This window comes from Sorex fumeus, unplaced genomic scaffold (genome assembly GCF_029834395.1).
Source record: "Sorex fumeus unplaced genomic scaffold, SorFum_2.1 ptg000115l, whole genome shotgun sequence".
Classification (NCBI taxonomy): domain Eukaryota; kingdom Metazoa; phylum Chordata; class Mammalia; order Eulipotyphla; family Soricidae; genus Sorex; species Sorex fumeus.
Window position 1 is genome coordinate 3229404 of NW_026606172.1, and position 26632 is coordinate 3256035.

A 26632-nucleotide genomic window follows, 5' to 3' on the forward strand; every position below is an offset into this window, starting at 1 on the left:
TAGGATAAATCAAAATGACATAATTATTTGTGTTTTATTTTACTTATTTATTTTTATAATTCCAGGTATTAATCCCAGGGCCTCAAACATGTTTTCACATGCTCTAATATTGAGCTATATTACTGGCCCCTTTGATAGGATGTTGTAAATTTAGAAGTCACTATAACATATTTTCTGAACAGAATGTTTGGGACATGCTGCTGGATAAAACATGATTTTAAAAATCATGCTTTTTTAAAAATTTTAAAAAATTTTAAAAATTGTTCTGCTTCTATTATTAAACAGTTATGAGACTTTAAGAATCATAATTATTCTGAGTCTTGTTTTATTATCCATAACATAGAAATATTAATTGTATCTTACTAATAATTATGCTTTTAGCAGAAGAAACATAATGTGTAACCTAAAAGTTGGCCACCATTTATTTATTAGTTCAATTCAAACGTATAAATAAATTTTTTTCTACTTCTCTTCTTAGATAAATTAAAAATGAGTAGAAAAGTGATTTCTATATCTAATTCTTATATTTTAAAATCACAAAATTTATTGATGTGATATTTGGGGTGGATATTTTCCACTTTGGGGGCCACACTCAGCTAGGCTTACTCCTGACTCTATGCTTAGCAATGACTCCTGGTGGGGCTTAGGAGCATACGAGGTGATGGGGATCAAAGTGTTAACAATATACAGGACAAAGACCCTATACACTGCACTATCACTCCAACGTCAAATGTAATATTTTTGTAGCAGAAATGCTATAGTTACTAATACACTGCATTATATATAGAAGTACTACATATTAATTCAATGCTCTTTATAAAATGCTACTATGGGCTCATTCTGTACTAGGGGCTAAAATTGACCTTTCAGTATGCAAAGCATATACTCTACATGCTGAATGATTGATCTAATCTGGCACATGTTTAATTTAGGAGATTACAACATTAGGAAAATTTAAAAATAGGTAAATAATTTTACATAGGTAATATAAATTATTTATATTATTCTGTTTGATTAGAACAGAGTACTTTTAACAATATTTTAAAATCAGGAGATAGTATAAAACCATTACTTATTTTAGCTCTTGAATAGTAGTTAAGCTCATGAGTGTTTATATGTTTAAGTATCTAAGTTTCTGTTTTCTTATACACATAAATATAAATTATACTGAAAAATGAAATAACTGTCAAAAATCACTTAATATGAATTCATGTTATAACTCAGTAAATTAAGGATAAGAATAAGGAGAAATCTATATGAAAAGATGTTTCAATAAAAACAAACTTGCACTACATAAAGCTATAGGTAATTATCAAAATGGAGCAGTTATGATACTTAAATCAATCATACAAAATAGCTGTGAGGAAACATATTTGTAGTCCATGTTTTAATAGTTCATTTTTTTTATGCTAAAGACATTCTGAAATAACCTTTATTCTACACACATACATATATACATATACCTATATATGTATGTGTATGTGGACATATATATATCCACACACATACATAAACACACACATATATATGTGTATATATATATATATATATTTAGTGGGCTTATTTAAAGTGAGACCCACTTTTATCCTGTTATCCCTATTTAGTGAAATAGGCTTTGTGATACATGATCAGCGTGGCCATGGGAAGATTGAGTTGCTGCTGCCGCCACCTCTGAAATTCAGTAAATAAAAGTTGGCCATGGTCTATGGATCTTTAAGTCTGGCACCTTTGAAACCAATGCACTCCATTAAATACTCTCCTGTTTTTGCTGCATGCCTTTGATCACAAGTTCAGAAAATGCTCTTTTCAAAGCCATATATTTGGATCTCAGAGCTGGAGTAATATTAGGCTGCATTTTCACTCACAGTTGTTGTAAACTTTGTCATCAACATACTATAATGTAGGTCAGAGTTTTGTGGTAGTTACCTGCTCCAACAACTTTATCAATAGATATGCTGGTGGCATCCAACTCCTTAGCAAACTCGTGAACCGCTTGGGTAGGATCTTCATAGGTATGTGGATCAACATAAGTCCTGAGACCTGGAAGTTTTACTAAGCGGGGAAAAGGCATTACTACATCTATGCTTTTAAAACCTTTGTTGAACAAATGTTACAATTGCTTTTAATTCCCTCGTATTAGCAGCCATAACATCTCTTAATTCTTTTATATCACAAAAATAAGTGAGAGAATTTGAAATCTGCTGAACAATTTTTTACAATAAGTTCCTCAAAATTAAATATAAATAAGAGGCATGCATTTCCCCCCCTGAAAATCACACTTAAAGGAAAATAACATTCAAAATGGGGTGGGTATGTTTCAAGGAAATGGTTCAACATTGTGTAGTCCTAGAAATTAAAATCTCTCTCTCTTTCTCTCTCTCTCTCTCTCTCTCTTTCTCTCTCTCTCCCTCTCTCTCTCCAGTGAGTAGATTATGTCACACTTTCACACTTTTTGTTTGTTTTATTTTGTTTGTTTGGTCTTGGAGAGATTCCCAGAAGCACTCAGGCTTATTCCTGATTCTGAGCTCAGGAATCACTCCTTGCAGTGTTCAGGGATCATATGTGGGTCTGGTCATAGAACTAAGAAATGCTGTATGCAAGGCAAGTGCCTTAACTCCTATTCTGTCTTTCTGACCCCAAACACATTTATGATTCTGCATTAAAACAATTACCAAATATATATTACAATGCAATATGTAACAACGAATCATAAAATATGCTTATAATATGAAATATATTCTATAATTATAATTAGATAAAGCATATAAAATGACATGTCTTCTATTTGACACTATTCTGAATTTACTATCAAAAGTACCCTAATGCCATTCAATATCTATATATTAATCTCCATCTATAGAAAATGTACAGGTATTTTGTCCATACAAATATCATTAAATATCAAAGATATTATATTTACATATCAGTATAACTTAAATCTTAATATAGAGATCTTCAATATACTAAAAGACAAGATAAGTATTCCCAATAAATTTAACAATGATTCCAAGGAGCTGAATTCCAGGAGAATAGTTATAGATTTTTAAATATAAGAAACCTACATGATATTAAATTACTCTAGAGGTAAAAGTTTTCATTATGTTCTATAATAAAAGTAACAAAACATGTATAGAATAATTAGTGTAGATTTTATTTAAAATTTATGAGATGCCTGTGTCTTCGAAAAATAACTCATAAGCAGCTGTTCAGAAAACTTTCTCTAAAAGACAACCAGAAAGACATAAGAGACAGTGCAGAAATGAAGGGACTTGCTTGTCTGTGTCTGGCTCTGGTTCAGTCACAGGCATTATATATGGTTCTCTGAGCATCGTTAGGAGTAGTCACTTAGCACAGAGCTGGACATAAGCACTGAACCCTGTGAGGCTTAATGCCAACCTCCCCACAAATAAAAACTGTTTCTTTCATTAAAAAAGAAAACTCTATTTTTTTAAAAAGAAGTCTAAGATATGTAAAAATATAAAATGTTGTAACATTTGAGGAAACCACAAATATTCACATACGATATTCATTTATTATAAATGTAGTACTATAGGTAATATTGTCAATAATAGAAGGAAGCATATGTACTTACAAAAAGTCTATTTCTTTTTACTTTTATCATGCTATATTATTAAATATTTTTTCCTAAAAATAACAGTCAAGCCTTCTTTGCCAATATCACTTAATAATGAAAGACTATTACAGGAAATTGGCAACTGAAAATTCTGTGTTGGATAATGATACTTTTGATGAGTTTTGTAGTTTGTATAAACTTTGCATAGAGACTAGATATGACAACAATTATCCTTGACTTTTAAAAAGTCCAAGAATTCAGAATTTGAACTAAGAAATGGCATTTTTTAGACTTTTAAGACTGTACATGTCCTGGTTATGCCACATTATAATTATGTACCTGTGATGCTTAATATAATCTATGAACATCAACAAAAAAGGCAAGAGTATTTTTTTCTTTTCCTAATGAAAGAAACTATTTTTCTCTGCTATTTTTTCCTTCTCTGTTGATTTTTGAAATAGAGTAGGAATGAAAGTGTGAAGGAGCAATTGGAGAAAGTAGAGGAATGCCAACACTATCACTTCAATTGAATTTGGTATTGACACTGGTACTTGATACTGTGAAATTGTAGCCTTTCCCCATGTTTACAACAAGTCATTTGAGAAAGCAGCAATGTTAAGATCATCACCAACCCCAGAAATGGGGAAAGGTCTAGATCTTGGTGCTTGCTTTGGGCAAACATTTTGTGGCTTATGAAGTCAGTCCTTGGGAAATTCTGCTTTGAAAAGCTTAGCAAACGAAAATTAGACAGCAACAGAGAAAGTCTGAAAACTTTCTATTCAAATTCCCAGCATGAGTGCCTGCTTTTTAGTTAATAGTCACCATAACTGAATATCATAATTATTAATATTTTTATTCATTGGTAATAAGGTTTGTTCACAGACCTCTTTAAAGTTTCCTGGCAACAGAATTTGGACTCGGACTCCCCTTCCCCTTTTTCTTTGACATAAAGATGACTTTGCATGCTTCACTCTTTGCTAAACATCACTGTAAAACTCATGGTCGGTCCAGTTCATGTATTCCATACTACACTCTCTAGTAGTCGTTACTAGAGGTTATAATTACACGGCAACCTCTGCCAACATTTACTCTTCTAACTCTACTCAAAATAGGCAAATAGCTTTATGAAAGCTATCGTACTTTTTGTTATTTTATTTTTACTCTTTTTGTAGTGATAGAGGTTTACTGCAGTATTTACAGAGAAAAAAAAAGGAAGAAAAAACAGACAAAAAATGGCTACATGGGCATTTAAGGAAAGACACTTAAATAGACACTTAAAAAAAAGTTCATGATCCAAAGCTGCTCTAGAGCCTGGCTTAACTGCTCACCCCTCAGCTGCAGGCATCTGCTGCTCCCTTCACTAGCCTGTCCCAGAATGGTGACTAAATGTTTATCTGGCTCAGTTCATACTTCTTGGCTGCTACTGAAAGCAACTGGGCTCAGCTTGTAGCACAACCTTCAACGCCTCCAGGCTCCTGTGGCTTCCTCGCTCTTGAGGCAGTTCCTACAAACCCAGGGCTCTGTTACCTTTGGGTGCCTTATTCCTGCTGCTTTGATTCTTAAAATCTTGCTGCCACATGGTTTCAGCTATTGTGTAGTTTGCACATGTTGTAGAGCAAGGAAAACAACAAAAGTAACCAAAACCTACTCAAAGACCACAGAAAATAAAATTTTGTCTTACTCTTTTTGCTTGGTAAAATTGATTCATTTTAATAAAGCCACACATCAAACAACCTGTATTTATTTTTGTGATCGTGAGGTAAGAGATCAGCGTTGTAAGAAATCCAGTGTCTTTTTCAAATGAAAAAAAAGTAACACTTTTATATCTAGGTAAAAAGTATCATTTTTCTGGTGTCTTTTCCAAATGAAAAAAAAGTAACACTTTTATATCTAGGTAAAAAGTATCATTTTTCTGGTAAACAGTTATATTTGATTCATCTTACTGAATATAAGGACATTAAGTGGGGAAACAAATGGTCTCAAAAATTACAAAACAGATTATAAGGGTGATTGTCAAGAACAGTGTCACAAATTTTTACTTATGGGTTTTAAAAATGTCTGGAAAGCATGCTTACAATTGTTCTCTAGTATTCATCATTCCTAGAATGCTGTATTGCCAAATAGTCTGAAAATTTAATAAACATTCCTAAATAAAAACAATCAAATTAATCATTCTTATTTAAAATCAAGCAAATTGCACTTCCTGCCACATGACATTTGGGGAAAGGACACACTATAAATACACACAAACACAATAGAATGGCCTGTTTATCGTGGAGTTTTAACTGCTGATTTTTAACTGCTGAGCCAGAGGTTCCAAGAACCAGGTGATTCAGAATTCAAGGCCCATAATCCCTTCACACCAATAATTAAGGGCAGTATAGAGAGTGACTGGGCTCTGTCAAGAAAACCAGATAATAAACACATGCACATGTGTTAAGCTGCACTACTTTACAGTTCATTCTGTGCAAACACAATAATTTACATTTCCATTTTACCAGCATGAGTTGCCCCAAGGAAAGCAAAAAAAGTAAAAAAGGCCAAGCCAGAAAGGGCAAGGGGACAGACTCTCAGGAGGTGAAACACATTTCTTTCCTTTTGAAGCCCTATTATAGGATTTGTAACAAGGCTGGGGGGAATAGTTCATAGTTAGCTTTTAAAAGCAAAACCAAATAAAAGATCTGAAATAAACCAGCTGTAGTACTGAGGTGCAGAAAGTTTATGACATGTATGTAAGTTACTTTTATGTCCATTGTAGCTAGGATAAAAAGAATTCCTCTTTCAAAAAAAATTGTTTGTTTGTTTGTGTAATAGGGATATGTGTGTTTAGGAAAATGAAAGTCTCAATAAACTCTACCACATAAACCAACAGTTAAAGCTAGAGTGACAGAGAACCTAGTAACTATTGCACATAATAATTTATCAGTGCTTCAAATTCATCAGTTTTATTATTGCACGAGGCCAACTCGGCTGACCCAGGATCGATTCCTCTGACCCTCTTGGAGAGCCCGGCAGCTACCGAGAGCATCTCACCCGAAAGGCAAAGCTTGGAAGCTACCCGTGACATTTTCAATATGCCAAACACAGTGACAACAAGTCTCACGATGGAGATGTTACTGGGCCTGCTGGAGCAAATCAATCTATGAGCAACGGGAGGACAGTGACAGTGACAGTGATTATTCCTACATAGAGAACCAAGTCAACATGGTCTTATTCCACATATAGTATTTACATAAATCTTCCAACTCGAATTGAAAGCACAAAAGTAAAATAAATTCTACAGAGATATAACTTCTATCCCTGTAAACTTCTCTCACATAAGCCTGGTGATTATGATTCAGCACTCTGTGGGATCATGGGGACAGGCATCCTATTCTTTGCTTCTACTTAAGTTTGTAATCTCACTAATATGAAAGAAAGAGAAAATGATAACAGAAAAAGAGTACATGGTTGCTTTTGTGAACTGCACCACAGTTACTTTATAATAAAATTTTCAAAATAATCAATGTTCTCTATAAACTCTGCCTCTCTTCCCATCTGATATTCACTCATAGTTTGGAAACATTATTATTGCTATTATCATCATCATTATTTTATCCAGAATATGCCTTCTGACTGTTAGCAACAGGTAACCAAGTTTTCAATGTCAGTTATGACTGAATTATCATTTTCAGATACAAAATCAAAGGTTAGTAAGAACCATATAGATTTGAAAAATACTGAATGTCAAAGAAGTACTTACAACTTGTATTAATTTTAGTGAAATCATGTGAGAACATTTGAGCAGGAGTATATTTTCTCTACTAATATCTATGAGAACATTTTGTTTCCTTTTTCAAACACTGGTTACTAATTGCCATATTAAACTGCATCATATTTTGGAAAATTTAGTGTTTAGTCAGGATGTTTTATTTTGTTATAATGGGAAATAAATCTTTTTTTAGACATAAAAGTTTTATTTCCTAAAAGAGTAATTATCTTAGAACCTATTTAAAAGGGTCTCAATTGATTGTTTTAAAAATAGGAAAGGAGGAAGGAATGCTAGCTTTTCTACCAGTTAGGTATCATGTAACTCCAAAATAAACAGTTTATTCTAAAAGTTCTCTCCTGGTTGGTTGACCAAATGGAGTAAGGCATTTCACATAAACAGAAGTTGTTTATATTTACTTGGCAGTTAGAAACAGGAAAAGGCTCCAATTTAGATTTCAGAAAAGGGCTAGTAATAAGGAAATTGAAGATACGCTTTGCCTTTCAGCCATGCAGAGCTGCAATAGTATATACTCCCCATCACGTGCATTATTTGAGCATAAACCACAGGTTACCCTATGTTAGCTAAACTGTGCTGACATAAAAATGGCTTAATGCAGAATCATAAATTTTCTTCTGTTTAATTTTTTTTAATTTGTTGACTATTCCCCCCCAAAAAAATCACTTTTGAATTTTCTTCATCAGGAGGAGGTTATCCAATTATAAATCAACAGCTGCTAAAACTAAAATAAATAGTTCTACCAAAAGACAAACAAAAACAAGGTGAAAACTTACAATGCCCATTCCCAAAATGAAGTCTTTTATCATCTGTACCATGTTTTGACTTGTTGTAGCCACAGAACCTAGAGGTAAATCAAGAAGAAAAAAAAAAGAAGCCATAAGGAAAATAAACTTAAAACAGTTCTCTATGCTCAGAGTGTACAAAGAGAGAGAGAGGAAAATCATTTTCCTCAATTAAATGCTTTGGTGGAAGTTTAATGACTTCATATTTTCTAAATTCTCTATGGAAATCCTCTTTCTCTGGGGACCCTGGAAAGCTGCCTAATGAGGACACATGCAGAATTGCTTCCCCACTGTGCAAGCCCCTTAGGTTCAGTTTTTATAATGGCCTTAGAATGTGTTTATAGTATTTTTGAAAATGACTGCTGTTAGAATGAATGAAGGGGAAAGTCTCCATTGTGAGCGATTAGTGCTGTGCAGTGTTACCAGTGTTCTGTATGAGAGTGTCAGGGAAATTTGCAGTATATTTGAAGAGTTCGGGGATAATTAGAAGAAAAAAAAAAGTAAGTAAAAAAAAATAGAAGTGATGGTGATGTCAAAAGAGAGAAGTGTTGGAGACCAAAGGCAGAAATTTAATGAAAAGAGGGAAAAATAAAGTTGGAGAACCAGTTAAGAGAGAGAAAATGTAGAAGGATCTAGAAATTGTGTGGGGGCAATCTACTTGTTAAGATGTTTTATTTACCAACCTCTTCAGATTTTAGTAGCAATCAAGGAGAGCAAGCAAAGAAATAATGAAAATAAGTCATAAAGCCAAGTGTGAACTCACCTCCCAATCAAAACGTAAGTTACAACTGTGAGCAGAATTATTGCTACTGCCGCTGAAATGGCTATCATTACCACTTGGCTGTTTTCACTAGAGATGGAGAAAGCTGTGAGGGTGAAGAGAAAAAAATTAAGAAAAGAACAGGCATTAACACATTATACACAGAAGGTCCATTTAATGAAGTCATATTTATTCTGCTCTCACAAACATGAAGCTCGATGTCTGACACAGCGTAAAAAAAGAAAGAGTGATTCAGTTAGTAAGTAAGGTAAAGGCCCTCCCGTTGATCGTCGATTTGCTCGAGCAGGCCCAGTAACGTCTCCATTGGAGACTTTGTTGTTACTGTGTCTGGCATATCGAATACTCTCGGTAGCGTGCTGGGCTCTCCGAGAGGGGCGGAGGAATCGAACTCGGGTCGGCCATGTTGGCCGCGTGCAAGGCAGACGCCCTACCCGCTATGCTATCGCTCCAGCCAGTAAGTATAAAAATAAAAAAGTTTTATTTAGTATGATGAAGTAGTCTTGTTAAATGACAAATCAGACGCGATTTGAGTACTACTCTGTGAAATATGCTTTTCAGTGTCCTCCTTGGCACCAAGAAACTCACTTGATAAACCAAAATCAGTCACAGAACTGGAAATTAGGTAGCGTATCCAAAAATGGGCTTACAAAATCTTCCTAAATATATATATATACACATATTTATACAAATGTATAACTTTAAATATAGAAAGATTTCATGTATATACATTATTTATACAAATATACATAACTAAATATAATGCATATGTAGACAAATATATATGTAACTTTGTATATATGTAAAATTCCAGTATGTTTATTGCTTATTATGCTCTCTATATATTAATTCTTCCGCTCCTTGGTTTTTTTCTAACTTGCAGAGGGTGCTATCATTCTTTCATTTTCCTAGACAAGAAATTTTCCACGAACTTAATATGACCCGCCATTAATTTAGGAGCTTAAAATGACTTTATATTTTTTAATCTTTATAAAAAGTCCGGCAAGCTACTGAGAGTATTCGATATGCCAGACACAGTAACAACAAAGTCTCCAATGGAGATGTTACTGGGCCCGCTCGAGCAAATCGACGATCAACGGGAGGGCCTTTACCTTTACCTATAAAAAGTCATAATAAATAGTGTGGCGGATAAATACATATAAAATGCAAAATTGAGTGACTATAAAAGTATTTTTGAAGCATAGTCACATTCATTTGTATATTATCTATGATACTTTCATGATGGGCTGGAGAGATAGCACAGCGGTAGGGCGTTTGCCTTGCACGCAGCCAACATGGCCGACCCGAGTTCGATTCCTCCGCCCCTCTCGGAGAGCCCGGCAAGCTACCGAGAGTATCTCGCCCGCACGGCAGAGCCTGGCAAGCTACCCGTGATGTATTCAATATGCCAAACACAGTAACAACAAGTCTCACGATGGAGATGTTACTGGGCCCGCTTGAGCAAATCGATGAACAATGGGAGGACCGTGACCGTTACTGTGACTTTCATGATACAGTACTGTAGCTTTGTAGTAGTGAAGAAGGAGATATGTAGACTATTAGCTAACTCTTTATGCAGACACTGTTACTGTTGTTTGACCAAATCCAGTGTTTCTTTAAGTTTAATGGTTATACAGAGTAAGTGATACCTTTTGAAAATTTCTATCACTGAATCTAGATTGGGAGCTGAGATTTTGCAACTGTTTTAAACTTTTAGTGGTATTGATGCTGCTGATTCCAGAGCAAATATGTTGTATTAGGATCATAAATATGAGGTTATCTTCTTCTCTCCTTTTCCTGATCATTCTGTGCAAAGAAATCACTGATTTCTCATAAATCTGTGTTCATGCCTTCATTTCTCATCTGTATTATCACTAGAAATTCTTGAATGCCTCTATGTATGTCTCAACAATCTTTTAACTGACCAGCAGATTATTCATTCTACACCATGAATTTGATCATTTTTATTCTTATGCATAATTTTTTTTTCAGGATTATGCATCATTCAGGATAAAATACAAATTCTGTAGCAGAGCCTGTTAGGATTCTTTTCTTACTGAATATTCTGAAAGTTCCATAAGTGGGGCTGTAGCGATAGTAAAGAGGGTAGGTGCTTGCTTTGCCTGTAACCAATAATGTTCAACATATGGTCTCTTGAACCTTTACAGGTGTGCTCCCTGAGCACAGAGCCAGGAGTAAACTCTGAGTAGCACTGGGTGTGGTCCCCAAACAAACAAAAGAACCGAGTAAAGAAGCATGGCAGATTGGCTCTTAAAACTTTTTAAAGCATTTGAAAAAGAAGACCGATTATGACAGGACAGCGTTTTTATAAACAGCTTTGGAAATCTATTCACTCTATTCAGATGCAGAGTGTCTGCTCTGGACAGCCCTCCCCTCTGCCCAGACAGCTTCCAGTTGCTGCATCTCCATTTGCACAAGGATGCCATATTTGTTACAGTGATTTAAAGCAAGTAGACTGGAGAGAGACCATCTCTAATCAATGCAGGATCTTCTTAGAGACAATATTCATTCTGAGCATCTCCATTCCTTTGAAAAGATCCTTCCATGTGTATACTGCTATATGCTCTTTGTCTTTCTCTCCTCTGCATATATGTTTGACCTGCACCTCAGTATGGGTACTGCTTATTTCTTATTTCTGCATCTCCCCATTTTACCTTTCAAAGGTATTTCTCTTATAAAACCCTTATAATTTCATTTTAATGTCTACTTCCCAGAACAGGACTTAGATTAGTAATTTAAAATAATGATAATTTCCTATTTTTCATTGACTGATATATCTATGAATTGATGTTATTTTAAAATATAACATTTCAACAAAGTTCTCAGAACACAGCATTTAATATGTAAATTTGTCACATTCATTTTTCTCTATAATGACACCTGTCAACCTTTTGTCAGGCCATCTTAATGTCCACTAGTATAGACAACAGAAGAGTAATGTTTCTGCTTACTTGTTCATTAAGATTATGAAAAGAAAGTTCAGTAATTTGAAGAGTATGAAATGTATGTCCCCTATGACCAATACTGTATGTAATATTCAGAGAAATTCTTCAATCCTCAAACTCTTTTGTTCCGTGTGTTTTTTTTTTCTCTTGAAATGTTTGGGAAGTTCAAATTATGCAACATTTCTTTAAATATCACACAACACAGCCACCCTCGTGAGGTGCAATACAATGTTACTACTTCACACTTTACAAAATATAATCAACTTTCTCAACATAAAATTCCAATTGACCTATACACAGTAAAGTTCACAAATTTTCAGTTAGGAGAACACAGTGAGTATGAAATGTCTTGCCAAGGTTATCCTTGGACTACAATTCATTTCTTCTATTACCATATTATACCAACCATTTTCTGGCAAAAAAACCAATCAAAAAAAAAAAAACCACTTCTCTTAATAATCAGCTTTTATCCTCTGAAGGTTTTGATTTCCCAACTTGTACTCTGATTTTAACAGATGTAACTTTTACTCTAATAAGGCCTCTGAGTCCTATTCTCTTTTTTTTTCTATATTTCTTGTTTAATTTTTTTTTCCTCTGGTGGAAACAAAGATGGAGGGTATTGGGCCATACCCTGTGATTCGCAGGGCTCATTATTTGCTCTGTGCTCAGAGGTCACTTCTGGCATGCTGAGGGACCATATATAGTTCTGGGGGTTGAATCAGTTTGCTGCATGTAAGATTGGAGCTCCATTATACTATCTCTGATTCTCTCAGAAGTTTTAAGTCTGAAAAAATTCTATGGTGAAGTAGTTGTTTTAAACTGATCTTTTTTTTCCAAAAGTCAAACTATGCAACTAGATTTTTCAGAGAGTGATTATTTTGAAGTTCATATTTTTCTTTCTATGTACTCATTTCATCTGCTTTGTTGAAATGAGTAGAAGCATGTAAAATATAAAACATATCTGGCAAAAATTCTTTGACCTATTTTTTAATAAAGATTTTAAATCTTGAAACACTAAAATATTAAATGTTTGAGAGTACTAATCACTACCACTGCTATATCTGTGGTAAATCTGGAATCACAGCTCAATTCTGGATTTTTTTTGTTGATTTTTCAATTTTACTTATCTGACTGGGTCAAGTGATAATTAAGAACACAACCATGATTAGACTGATGTTCCAAGTACATATCAACATAATCAATGCTTAGGGCAAAGTGATCACTTTGCCTTCAATATGCCACAGGATATGATACACATTTGCTTATTTTATTTGCTATTTGAGACCCTTCTTGTTAGATTAAATGTAAATTTTGTTGCTGCCATTTCAAATAGTCATTAAAAACTTTTGCTGCTGCCATTTCAAATAGTCATTAAAAACTTTGAAAAAAAGAGAAATCTGTCATAATTTAAAATGAAATAAATTCTTTGTACCACTTAAACATTATAAAATATTTAGAAAAATTTGTGGTTAAATGAAGTTGCATTTCACTTTGCTTTAAATAAAGTTCATATAGATTTCCATGGCATTTTTTCATCTCTTTACCTTCATGTCTTTAGCAAGTGGTTTCTCCATATTTATTGATTCACAAAAAGATTAGGAAATGTTTTGAAAAAACATAGAGTTGTGCGATTAAGAATGGCAGCATTCCATTACTATGATGTTCATGCTTTGGGTGAGAATCAAAGAATTTAGGAAACACTAGGATCCCAATATTATTCAGAAATTACAGGTTGTCATTATGAACAGTAATTCTAATTGTTCTCAAATTTATTCTTAAAATGGGTACCTGATTATATTAAGTATATTTTAATTAGTCCTGGATGTTTATATCCAGTAAGCAAAACTGTGCATAAAATATTAATATTTTATTCTCTCTCTCCTTTTGGGTGCTATGGTTTGCAAAAGAGGAATTGAGTGGCAATCCTGTTTGGTCTATAGTCTACTTTCAGCATGCATCTCCCATCCTGGGCGAGAACAAAAGAAAATGCCCTGCCACAGAGGCAGGGTGAGATAGGGGGATGGGGAGGTGGGAGGGATACTGGGATTAGTGGTGGTGGAGAATAGGCACTGGTGGAGAGATGGGTATTCGATCATTGAATAACTGAAAACCAAGAACAGAAATTTGTAAGTCTACAGCTGTACCTCATGGTGTTTCACTAATAAAAATTTTAAAAAATAGCAAAAAAAATTACTATTTTAATAATACTGAGATTTTATATCATGAACAAGATATTATAAAAAAATTAATGCATTTAGTGACCAGGAAAAATGGCTAATTAGAATAGTCAAAATGTTACTGAAAAATATTTGCTAGTATTAGATCAATCTTTGTCAAATTTGAGGTCAAACAGATGAGAATAAAGTATCTGTAAATGTATGTAAGATTCTAAGTCAAGGTTAAGAAAATCCTTCATCTTCATGTTATACAAAATTGAATGTGTTGGTGATTAAAATAAAATTAATATGATTACGCATGAGCAGGATTATTTTTGTAGTTCACCTAACCAGAAAATGAAGTCAGTATGTCTATGCTAATAGTTTATCATCATATCAACTAATTTTCCTGAAAAAATAATTTATGGCTTGTAGAGAACCTGAAATTCTGGGCATTAGAATATACTTGAATTTTTTCTTTTTTTATAATTTTTTTTATTCTTTTATTTTATTAAAGTATTCATGATTTACAGAGTTATTCATAGTTGGATTTTAGACATATTATGTTCCAGCACCAATCCCACAATTAGTGTCTTCTTCCCTCCATCAGGGTTCCCAGATTCCCTCCCAAACCAACCTACCCCCATCCCTGCCTGTCACCTTGGCAGGCATACTTTTAAGTTTGGTTGTTGAAGTTTGATCTCTTGTTTAAAGCGTTGTTGTCTTTGTGGCTGTATATGTTTAGCTATAACACTCCTAACTCCACCAATGTACTCTGATCCTCTTGACTCCTATTCTCCATTTCTTCCTATTTCTTTCTTTTCCTTTTAATTTTTTTTTCATCTCTATCTTTGTCTGCTTTGGTCCAAGGGCGATCTAGACACTTACCCCTTAGAATAAACTTAAATTATTAAAGAGAAAAATATTAAAACTGGTGCACACAGAAGCACATACACATGGACAAGTGCTATACAAACTGTCAATTGTCCCAAGTATACACTTAAAGTATTATGCTTAGCTAAGACTTGGAAGAGACCAAAAATAGATTATCAAACAGTTTTTGCAAAAACCCTCTCCCTTACAATGAAATAATACGTACAGTCTGGGCTAGTTTCAAACTCAAACTTTCGACTGTTGGTCCCATATCCAGCTGCTGTTCGAGCTCGAATTTGGAATACATATGTGGTATCGGGTTTGAGGCTACTGATGGTGACATTAGTACTTCTTGCCCTCAGGATGGTATAACTCGTCTCTTGCTCCTGCTTTGAGGTAAGAAAAGTCATGTTAAAAGCAAATCTTAACTATGCTATCAAATAATCAAAGAGTGATCAACACAAAGTCAACTCAATTAAACATATAAGACTACTAAAACTGTAACAGTAATTTCACTCCTTAAATATAATAGTGATATTATATTTATATAGTGATAGTATAGCAGGTTGGGCCTTTCCCTTGTATGGAGCTGACGGGGGGGGGGGGGGTATATATCCCTTGCATCCCCTATGGTCCCCTGAGGACTAACAGAAGTCCTAAGCACAGAACTAACAGTTAGCATTATTGGGTATGACCAAATAAATATATGTGTGTGCAATATATACATAAATAAAATAATTAAAACAGTGTCTTTTGTAGCCTAAAATATTTATTGTACCATAATAATATAAAAATAAACTGCTTTAATAAGTTTATCTTTTATTTAAAATTCACTTCAAAATACTTTGCAAACTGTAGCAGGCACATGAGTATACTGTGTTCATATTAGTAATTATAAAACCAACAGATCTAATGAGAAACGAACAAAACTAAAAATATCTTTTATATTTATGCCTAGCTTTAATGTACAACTAGAAACAAATAAGCACAACTTAATAAATTAAATATCATTAAATTAATACTTATAAAATCCCTTGTGTCTATTTTTATTATTGAATTACCAAAATAAAATTTTATGACGAGGCAAACTTATGTACTCTCTCTCTCATTTCAATGTTTCCTTTGACAAAATCAAAATAGCATCTTATCAGTTTGATAATACAATGATTCTCCTGTTTAGTTCAATGTTCTGTACTGAATAAACTTCCTGTGAAATATGAAGGTCTAGAAATAAGTTTTAAAGCAATTAACTAATAAAAACATCATCAATAAATTTGGGGAATAGTATAAAATAGTTGGCAGAGCAGTAGCAGCATCAAATGTAGAAGAACATGAATATAATCTTTAATGCCATAATTGGGCTAGAGCGATAGCACAGGGGTAGGGCGTTTGCCTTGCATGCAGCCAACATAGCCGACCTGAGTTCGATTCCTCCACCCCTCTTGGAGAGCCGGGCAAGCTACCGAGAGGATCTGGCCCGCATGGCAGAGCCTGGCAAGCTACCCGTGACATATTCGATATGCCAAACAGTAACAACAAGTCTCATGATGGAGACATTACTGGACCCCCTAGAGCAAATCGATAAACAACTGGAAGACCGTGACCGTGACCTGCTGTACTATCACTCCAGCCCCTATATTAAGATTTTTTAAACCCTTCTTCATACCTAAAAATAAAAACATTATGAGCATTCAAAGCAATTCCACTACTTACTGGTTTTGAACTGCTATTTCTAGTTTTAGCTCGTTGACTTCTTTGTAAGAGCACAGTGTTTGAGACAGAATCTCCCTCCCTACACCCCAGCTCTTAAACATCTAATATTATCTCCCCACCTTTTCATAGTATTTGACCTCGTAGTCCAATATAATCCCATTTGGGTGTTCAGGTTCTTGCCAGGATAAAGAGATACTGTTTCTGGATGTTCGATCCTTCTTAATTGTCATGACTGGTGATGGAGCTGTCAAGAGAGAATGAGAGAGGATGATGGGAAGAAGCAAATTAACCAGGTAGGGAGATGGCAAAATGAGCAAAGAAAGAAGGGGACAAGCAAATGGAGTTTATCATCATTCTAGCCTTTGGCAAGCAGGTATTATTTCCATTTCAAAGGCTCTTGAGTATTAATCTGGCCCCATATCAACTCTCAGCAGCTGGATTATAGCCCTGGTACATACAAGGCTGATGGAAAATGAGCTGAGATTTTCAACTGCTGGAGGACTAGTGGCAAGTGAGCAGATGTTTTCAATCTGCTACCATAATGTAAGCAATGAAATATATTTGATATATTCTTAAAAGAACAAAACATCAGCACTACCTATTTGTTATAATGTTGCAATGTTATTAATGCCAGATTCTTCAGCTCCTTGATAACATTTTCATATGCAGCTCAGTATGAGAACTGGAATCCATTATGCACAGAGTCCCTTGATATTTTTAGGTAATAATAACAGAGCATTGTGAAATAGATAGGACTTAGGACATATTATGGTAGGTCTTAACTTCTGACAAAAATGAATTCATAAATAAAAAGTAGGTTAGGAAACAACACATTCTGCTTTAACATTTTGATTTCTTTGTTTTTGTTTGGAGTCTATACGCAGCTGTGCTTGGGGAACTATTTCAGGTTCTGTATTTGGATTTATTCCCAGTATTGACCAGAGAACTGTGTAGTGATGGGATCAAACCTGAGACATCTATAAGCAAAGATAAGCTTAGCTCCATAAACTATCTTTCTAACCCCACATGTAAGCATTTATTTTTCAGTATTTTATGGAACAAGGTGTCAGTAAATAAACTGTCACAACTATCTAGGTACATCACAGTGGATGGTGATTCTATATTTGTTATTAAGACAAGATTAATAAAAGCATGCAATAAGAAAATAATTTGTATTTGATACCATTATGTCACCTTCATTTCTATGAAGAGTAAATATGTTTCAAGTTAAATACTATGTTAAATCTTGCTAAAAACAAAAATGCATGCACTTTGTCAATGGACTCCTAGTTTTTTGTTGTTGTTTGCTTTACTTTACCCTTTTAAATAGTTTTTATTAAGTGTGCAAGAACAATTCAACAGAGAGATAGTACTGGAGCAATTGGAACAATTCAACATACACAGAGAAAATAAAAAAGAAATACCTTTCACCTAAATCTTATACTTTATACAAAAATGAACTCAAAATGCTTCCTAAACATAAATGTAAAACACAAAAAAACTTTAAAAATTGTGCTTCTAGTTTCAAATCAAACTCCAGACAATTTTGATGAACCAAAACATCTTGCTCTGGGGTTCATTGACATTCTGCCCCAATGCAATTCAGCAAAACAAACTACAAAACATGAAATATGCCAAAATTTTAAAAATATAATTAGGTATAATAATTGATTGATTTCCTTGATAAAAAATAGCACTGTAGTACTGTCTTCCCTTTTTCCTCGAGCAGGCACCAGTAACATCTCTATTGTGAGACTTGTTTGTTACTGTTTTTTTTTGGAATATCGAATACCCCCATATTCCCAGGGAGCTTGCCAGGCTCTGCAATGTGGGCAGGATATTCTTGGTAGCTTGCAGGGCTCTCTAAGAAGGGTGGAGGAATTGAACCAAGGTTGGCCACGTGCAAGGCAAATAAATCATCTATTTTTTATTAGATTATTCTCAAAGCATAGACTAACAAATCCTGTGTGTATGCATTTTCCACAAAAAGGAGCTAAAATTTCTTATTTGTTGATTGGATGGATATTTCTTTAATTAAGACATGATGACAGGGCTGGAGCAATAGCATTGCGGGTAGGGCGTTTGCCTTGCACGTTGCCCACTCAGGTTCAATTCCCAGCATCCCATACGGTCCCCTGAGCATCATCAGGGGTAATTGCTGAGTGCAAAGCCAGGAGTAACCTCCGTACATTGCCGGGTGTGACCTAATTAGAAAAAAAAAAGCATGATGACTTTGAGGGATAGAGAGAGAATATAGCAGGTTGGATGCTTGCCCTGAGTTCCCTTCCTCCAAGTTTCATCCCAAGCATTCCATATGGTCCCTTGAGCGCTGCCAGGAATAATTCCCTAGTATAGACACAGGAGAACCCCTGAGAATTATTGGTTGAGGCCCCCAAAACAAATATCTGAATGAATTGGTAAAGACACAGTGCTTAGTTATAAACAACTAGTATGTGAATCTTAATTTATTTTTTGCTTATCTAAATACTTGAAAAAAATATACTTACTATCTAATCCTAGTAAAACACAATTGTAGTTCCAATGTCTTTAAAAACAATTTTTTATACTCTGTACAAAAATCCCATAAATTCCATTAATTTTCTGCAGAAGCTTCATTCCTAGAACAATTTTCGTATTGTAGTTAAAATTGTTAAAAACATTTTTTGAAGAATTTCAAAGAAGCTTAATTTTGCATTGCTTCCCTAGCAAACATATGGAGACTCTGCATTCACTGCATATTATTGTGAAGCTGGTTAATTTCTATCAGTGAAAATATATTTTAACTTCATGCCACTTGGAGGGGTTGAGGGATAACACAGGGATGAGGCTACCATTATGGTGGAGGAGAGTTTTTCATCCAGGAGAAGGAAGGGGGTATTCTGCAAGCTCCTCTCATAGAGGCAAACAGGTGGGTGGGAGGCAAACAGGGAAGAGGGGATAGCAATGGGGGAGGGGAGAGGACACTGGTGAAGAAGATGGGTGACAAAACATCGAATGAACCCAATAATAAGTAACTTGTAATTGCAGTGACTGAATAAAATTTAAAACAATAAAATGAGATAAAATATACTTTTAGAGAAATTTTAGAAAATGCCAGTTTTAGTAACAACAAGTCTCACAATGAAGATGCTACTGGGCCCGCTCAAGCAAATTTTGAAGTTATGAAATTCTTCAGAGTTCTTTAAGCAAGCTGTAAGACCCTGTTGGACTGTAATAAATAGCCTTTTGTAATTCCACACTTACTTAAGTAGAGGCAATTGCTCGAAGCTTGTGCCATCTCTAAGTTAAATTAACCTTTTCTGATTGCTGCTTTTAGACCCATGTTAAGTCATTTGTTCTGCCCTTTTTAATACACGCCCCTTGTGTTGGCTGTATTTCAGCAGTTTCAATCCAGTGCACCAGCTGTGATCCAGTTACATTTACGTAATGCTCATTAATATTTTAATATTAATAAATAATTAACATAAATTGTTTTCCAGTACCCTAATAAATAATTTTAAGACATTATAAAGCATACTGCCAAAGGAGACAAATATCTTGGGCACTCCACTGTATCGATGCTACTAAAAGAATATCAGAACATGTTTTAATTCATCTTAGAGTATAACTTATTTGAACTTCCTCAAGTGCTGTAATGTAATTCATAAAATTAATGGGAAACAGTGAAATGTATTAGATCCTTTTAGATTATTTCAGGTATCAAAAAATAAACAAATTGAAGCATTATTTTCCAAATGCATACAAGTTATTTAAACATATTTGTCTAAATAAATGAACATGAGATTGAAAACTGTATCATAATATATGTGTATATTTACTCTCATTTTGCATGTTTAAAAATTTGCGATTTCAGAGATTGTTTTATGGAATATATACACAACTACGGAACTGCTAAGAGCTACAGTTAGATTTACAAAGTTTGAAGATGTAGATTTCCCCAAGTAAAATACAATATTTAAACTAAATTAGTGAATGTTGTTGAACAACCTCCCACTATCTCAGGATTTTAATCTGATACCTTTTTATACACAAACCATGATGGATTGCTAACATGCTTCCCTTATTAACAGGAAAAAGTTGATTAATGACTAAGTAGTCATCTGTGAAACTTATGTTGCTGGTCAGTTAGATAATGAGCCAGCTTCGCATAAAAAATTATAAATCAATAAAAAATAAAACAAAAAGGTAAAAATATTATTATGGAGAATCACCCTTAACTTTTGCTATTTTGTGATGTGTCCATTGGAAAAGTAAGCTTAAAATATTAAATATATGGAACTGTAAAATGATTAATTGAAACATTTCTTTTAAATAATATAGGCAAGTAGGTGTTCTTCTCCCTTGAATAGATCTGCTTACTTATTTCTCTGTTTCTTTGCTTGCCTAGTTCCACACTGGAGAAGTCTGTGTTCTCCCTTGAACACGAATTTCTCCCTCTCTCTCCCCTCACATCTTTCCAAATAAGTTTCAACAAAAAATTCTTGCTTGCCAAAGGTGATTAATTTATTAAAATAATATAAACATGTGAGAAAATGATGGTTGTGAGAGAAAAGGAGGCTATTTGAATCACACAATTAATCATTCTTTATGAACTCACATTATGTCATTGAGACATACTGAACACTCCTTGTTTGTTAACATGCATTTGTTTCAGACCCTTGTAAGCAATTCTTTATCGGTTTTCTTTGACTATGATTGTAGAAAAATATTTTCATTCTATATCTAATAATATGTGCTTTATGAAAGCTGGTGCCAAAAAATCTCTTCAGATTTTTTTCTAAAAAGACACAACTTTCTGGAAACTGAGAGTTGAACAATTAGCTTTTATTTTTTCTTTTCTAGTTCTAGGTCATTATAATTACACTCTCTTGACTCATGCAATGAATAGTCCAGAAAAACAAATAAAAAATCCTGTAATGTTTGCAGATTAATTTCAGTCTTTTATTTGCAGACATGAGAAATACTTTTTCCATTTCTCAATGTAACCTGAGTCATTGATTGCATCTAAGAAAATAACAGAAAAGCAAGTCATAATGGGAAAGCCAAAAGGTTAAGTTTAAAAGGTTTCCATGCAAAAGGATCAAATTAATAAAGGAAGGTATATAGTACACAATTCATATTTGTACCCCTTTTGACTCTTCTGCACACCAAATATACTGATCAACATGAAAAGTATTCAATATATAAATGATCATGATTTTAATCGATGCTTACTATTACTCTGCAAAATGCTAACCCTTCCTTAGAACTGGGAAGTTCAAACTTCAAAATTCGGTTCCTTAAGGATTTGATTTAGTTGATTCGTTTTTATTGGGACTTTCCTCCTTCTGGGTTTGGGAATTTCTAATGAACCTCTGAGGTATCTCTGTGGTTTAGAGATTGGACATGTTAAAGCAATAGCACGGAGTGCTCAGTATTTCTGTGGTAAGTGAGCCAAAGCTTTTAAAAATTATCTCCATGGGAAAATGTTATGCACTAAATGGTTGAAAGATTTTTTCTTTGAATCAGACATGACTTTGAAAGCATTACTCCCTTATTTCGGTACTATTCATTGGGATGCCTACTTCTAAGCATTTCCTTTTCAGTTTCTTTTTTTTTTTTTTCTGGAGGGAATATTTCTATTAAATGCATGAATAATCTTGAGTTTGAATTAGCATAATCATTCACAATGTATATCTTCCATCTCACCATCATTGACCATTTTCATCAAACTGTTGTTTTCTGGAATTTCTTATTTTGATCCCAGGACTTATATTTTTATAATCTATCCAATTTAAACTTCAGAGTTATAGTTATTGTCTTGCTTATTTTGGTATGACACCTGGCTGTGCTTAGGACTTATTTCTGCCTCTGTCCTCAGAGACTATATGTAGTGGCAGGTATTGAACCCAACCCAGGTTTGTTGAATGTAAGGTAAGTGACTTACCAGCTGGACTATTTCTTAAGCCTAAAAGTTACATTTATTTGTATATTCCAAACACAATAACTCTGAATGCCAATTATTTCCAGTATCTGAGACCTGATAATTATTTTTAACTCAATTCAAGTTACCTAGCCTTATCCATATCAAATTATTACCATTTTATAAACGGCATTTAATTCTTTATTTTCCTCTTGATCTTTTGAAATACATTTTGATGTGTCAAACAATGAAAACTTAAACCTACCCTCTTTAAAATTTACATAAACTCAAATTACTTTTTCTAGAACTGGAAGACTTCATGTTACTTGAAGGAAGTCAGGAGAAGAATAAATACTGGATGAGCTCACACATCTATGGTATATAGAGAACTAAAAAATAGCAATAGACAGTAATAAATGATAACAAACATTTGGTCTTTTACAAAGTTGAGGTAACCAGACATTTGAGGGAGAGGTAGAAGAGGAGAGAATGATGAGGTATACTAGAAATGACACTTAAATCATTGGTAGAGAGTCTTAAAAACTTTTGTGGTGTTCTGGGGTATGGTGCCGCCCGCAGGTCAATCTGTACCTGCGAGGTGAGTGCATCAGCAGCCTGATGGCATCGTCAGACTTTCAGATACCCCAAAATTGCTGCTGTGCCTTTGGCCAGACCCCAAAGTTCACCAAGAAATAAACGGCCAAAAGTTAGGTATGTGGGAAACACACCCACAAACCACCTCCAGCCCAGCTATATAATTGGAGGCATGGCCTCTCTGGTTCCTGATCGAACTGCTTAATGGCCATGATCCCAGAGACTCAGAAACGAATCTTGGAACTCAAAGGCTTCTGGCAGAAATGCGTCCTGTTCCTGCAGTAGGTTACTGGTGCTGGGCCACTCCAGGTGGGAATAGGTTTTGTGCCTTGGCCTGTTCCCCCTGGCGGCCTGGTGACCACCATCCTCCAGGGGCCATTGGATAGTCAGGTTTGGGCCTGCAGTGATGAGACACATGGGGCATCACTACACGGGGGTGGAGACAACTCTTTCTCCCCATCCCAACGAGACCTCGAGTGACCTACAAACAGCCTCTCTGGCTCCTGATTAAGCTGATTAATGACCATGATACCAGAGACTCAGAAACAAATCATGGAAAGGGAGGCAGTACCGACTTGTCCTTCACGCCCTACCGAGGTCACGAGTTACCCCCCATGAGCACCTCTCTGGCATGGCCATAACACCAGACACACAAAAACCAATCTCATAATTATCTGGCTCTTTACAGAAATCCCAAATCGTGGCTGCATGACATTTGACATTATATGATTCTCACAACCAGCTATAGAAAACAAAATATTTCATAATACCTTTTAGCAATTCTCATTATTTGGTGGGAAATTCTAAACAATAATGGTGCATCTTTTGTCGAGATAGTGAATGTAATCAATGTAGAGAAGAGTTAAGTAGAAATCATCTGCCTCACAGGCATTTGGGGGGTGGGAGGGGGGTTATACTGGGATTCTTGGTGGTGAAAAGTGAGTACTGGTGAAGGGAAAGGTGTTTGATCATTGTATGATGGAGACTTCAACCTGAAATCTTAGTAACTTTTCCCACAGTGATTCAATAAATAAATATAAAAAGAAAAAAATAAATAAAATTTAAAAAAATTAAGGTGGAGTTCATGCCCAATTCAATCAGCTAATCAGTGGCTGAATAAATAGCAGTACTCCTACAAAAAAAACTTTTGTGGTGTTGAAGTGATGGAACTGTGTATATCAAGATACTAAATATTAATATTACTGTCAATATATTACATAAACTATAATGATAAAAAATAAATGATTATAACTTTATTAGCTTTACTCCTTATTACATTTTAAATAAAATATGGATGAAAATATGTTTATATGTAACATTTTAATAGATGTATATATGTTTTATTAATAAATCCCTCAATATTTTCATAATAATAAAATTAAATGAAAATATATCACTTTATATCAAAATACTCTTCCTTATCGCTCATATAGGAAAACCTGGGCTAAAATTAAATACAGAATTTTAAAACATATTCCATTATTATTTAAACTCCCCCTATCAAAAAACAGAAAATGCAGAAATAGTAAATAAATTATTTTATTGAAACAGATGCTAGTTTTATCCTATATAATTCTACTTAAAAGTTAAAATTTTAAAGATCCAATTTTGTTGTCCACAACTGTGTATGCTGTACACAACTGTGCACCATATAATATTGTTCTATTTGCCTTGAAAATATCTTTTACTCATTACACCAGAAATCCATTAATAAAATAGTACCTCAAATAACTATTTTGAGGGTCCTAAAGACAATAGACATTTACTTTCTTTCTTTTTTTGTGAAGCATGGTAAAGTTGTTCATTATCTCATCACTTTTCCTACTGCATTATACTGTAATTATATCATTGCTAATCAATACGTCTTCTCATTTAAATGTAGGTACTTGGAAGTCCTGGAAGTCAAATATCATCCCTACCTTGGTTAAATCTAGTTAAACACTTTCGTTAGCTTGCAATATATGCGTGTGTGTGTATATATATGCACATATATATGTACACTTATATATGTGTATATGTAAATCACTGTCCTCTCATTGTTCAACGATTTTCTCAAGCGGGCCCAGTAACGTCTCCATTTTGAGACTTTGTTGTTACTGTGTTTGGCATATTGAATACATCACGGGGAGCTTGCCAGGCTTTACCGCGCGGGCGAGCTACTCTAGGTAGCTTGCCGGGCTCTCCAAGAGGGGTGGAGAATCGAACTGGGGTCGGCCATGTTGGCTGCATGCAAGGCTACCCGCTGTGCTATCGCTCCAGCCCATATGTATATATAAAATATATATTATTAGTTCCTATGGAAAAATGTACCTAATTCTTGCTGCTAAAATGTTACAATTAAAGCTAAAATAAAATTAAAATATGAAATCTTGTGAAAAACTAGGTAATTCCATTATGACTTACATCTACTATCATTTTTATATAAATGGCTTGAAGGAAGAGAAGCAGTTGCCTAATGAAGGTAATAGAAACAAGGGGATAAGAAATAGATGATGTTAAAAAGTAAAGCTCAAATGAATACAGAACAAATTTTAAGTTAGACCCAAGATAATCACATGATGAGCTTTATTTAACTGTTTTGTAAGTTTGGTGAGGTAATAAATTTGTTCTGATTGGGGTTAATCAAGGGTAGAACTGCCATATTCCAACATATACTGGATGGAATTAACTCTTTCACAGGACTTGCTGACTTCTGATCACCTATAGAAGTGGGATGTCGGTCCTCCCATTGTTCATCCATTTGCTCGAGCGGGCCCTGTAACGTCTCCATCATGAGACTTGTTGTTACTGTGTTTGGCACATCGAATATGTCACGGGTAGCATGCCAGGCTCTGCCGTGTGGGTGAGATACTCTCGGTAGCTTGCTGGGCTCACTGAGAGGGGCAGAGGAATCAAACTCAGGTCGGCCATGAAGAACTATAATTTAATCATCTTTGAATACAGAAAACTGACTCAATTTACTGAACAATCTCTTCTAGACAATATGAGAGAGACAGAGACAGAGACAGAGAGACAAAGTACCTGCCATAGAGGTGAGGGGAGGGAAATTAGAGACACAGTGGTGGGAAATGTGCACTGGTAAAGGAACCTACAGATGTTGGAACTGAAAATCAATCATGAATAACTTTGTAACTGTGTGTCTTACTATATTTAATTAAAAATAGCACTGTAGCACTGAACATTGTTCTCCTGTTGTTCATCAATTTGCTTGAGCAGGCACTAGTAATAACTCCATTGTGAGACTTGTTATTACTGTTTTTGCTATATCGAATACACCGCGAGGAGCTTGCCAGGCTCTGCAGTGCGGGTGGGATACTCTCTGTAGCTTCTTGGGTCTCTGAGAGGGACGGAGAAATCAAACCCAGGTTGACCACGTGCAAGGCAAACACCCCCAACCTGATGAAGAAGTAAATAAAAAATAGAGATAATATTACAAAAACAAGTCTGAAAGATTATACTTTTGAACTAAAATGAAAAAGAATTCTGGTGTTCAGAGAGACTTTCTATAATACTGTTTCTGTCTCA

At 34.6% G+C, this 26632-nt stretch overlaps 1 protein-coding gene across 2 annotated transcripts in view; it reads right to left on the minus strand.

Annotated features, from left to right (window-relative positions):
- The window catches only part of EPHA3 (EPH receptor A3), a 398195-nt gene that overhangs the window by 56652 nt on the left and 314911 nt on the right, over nucleotides 1–26632 (minus strand). For both annotated transcript variants that reach the window (XM_056135456.1, XM_056135454.1), the window contains 5 exons: nucleotides 16731–16855; nucleotides 15125–15287; nucleotides 8889–8991; nucleotides 8117–8184; nucleotides 1927–2052 (listed from right to left, as the gene is read on the minus strand). In XM_056135456.1, coding sequence (XP_055991431.1) covers nucleotides 1927–2052; nucleotides 8117–8184; nucleotides 8889–8991; nucleotides 15125–15287; nucleotides 16731–16855 — 585 coding nt within the window. The remainder of the gene's footprint in view (nucleotides 1–1926; nucleotides 2053–8116; nucleotides 8185–8888; nucleotides 8992–15124; nucleotides 15288–16730; nucleotides 16856–26632) is intronic.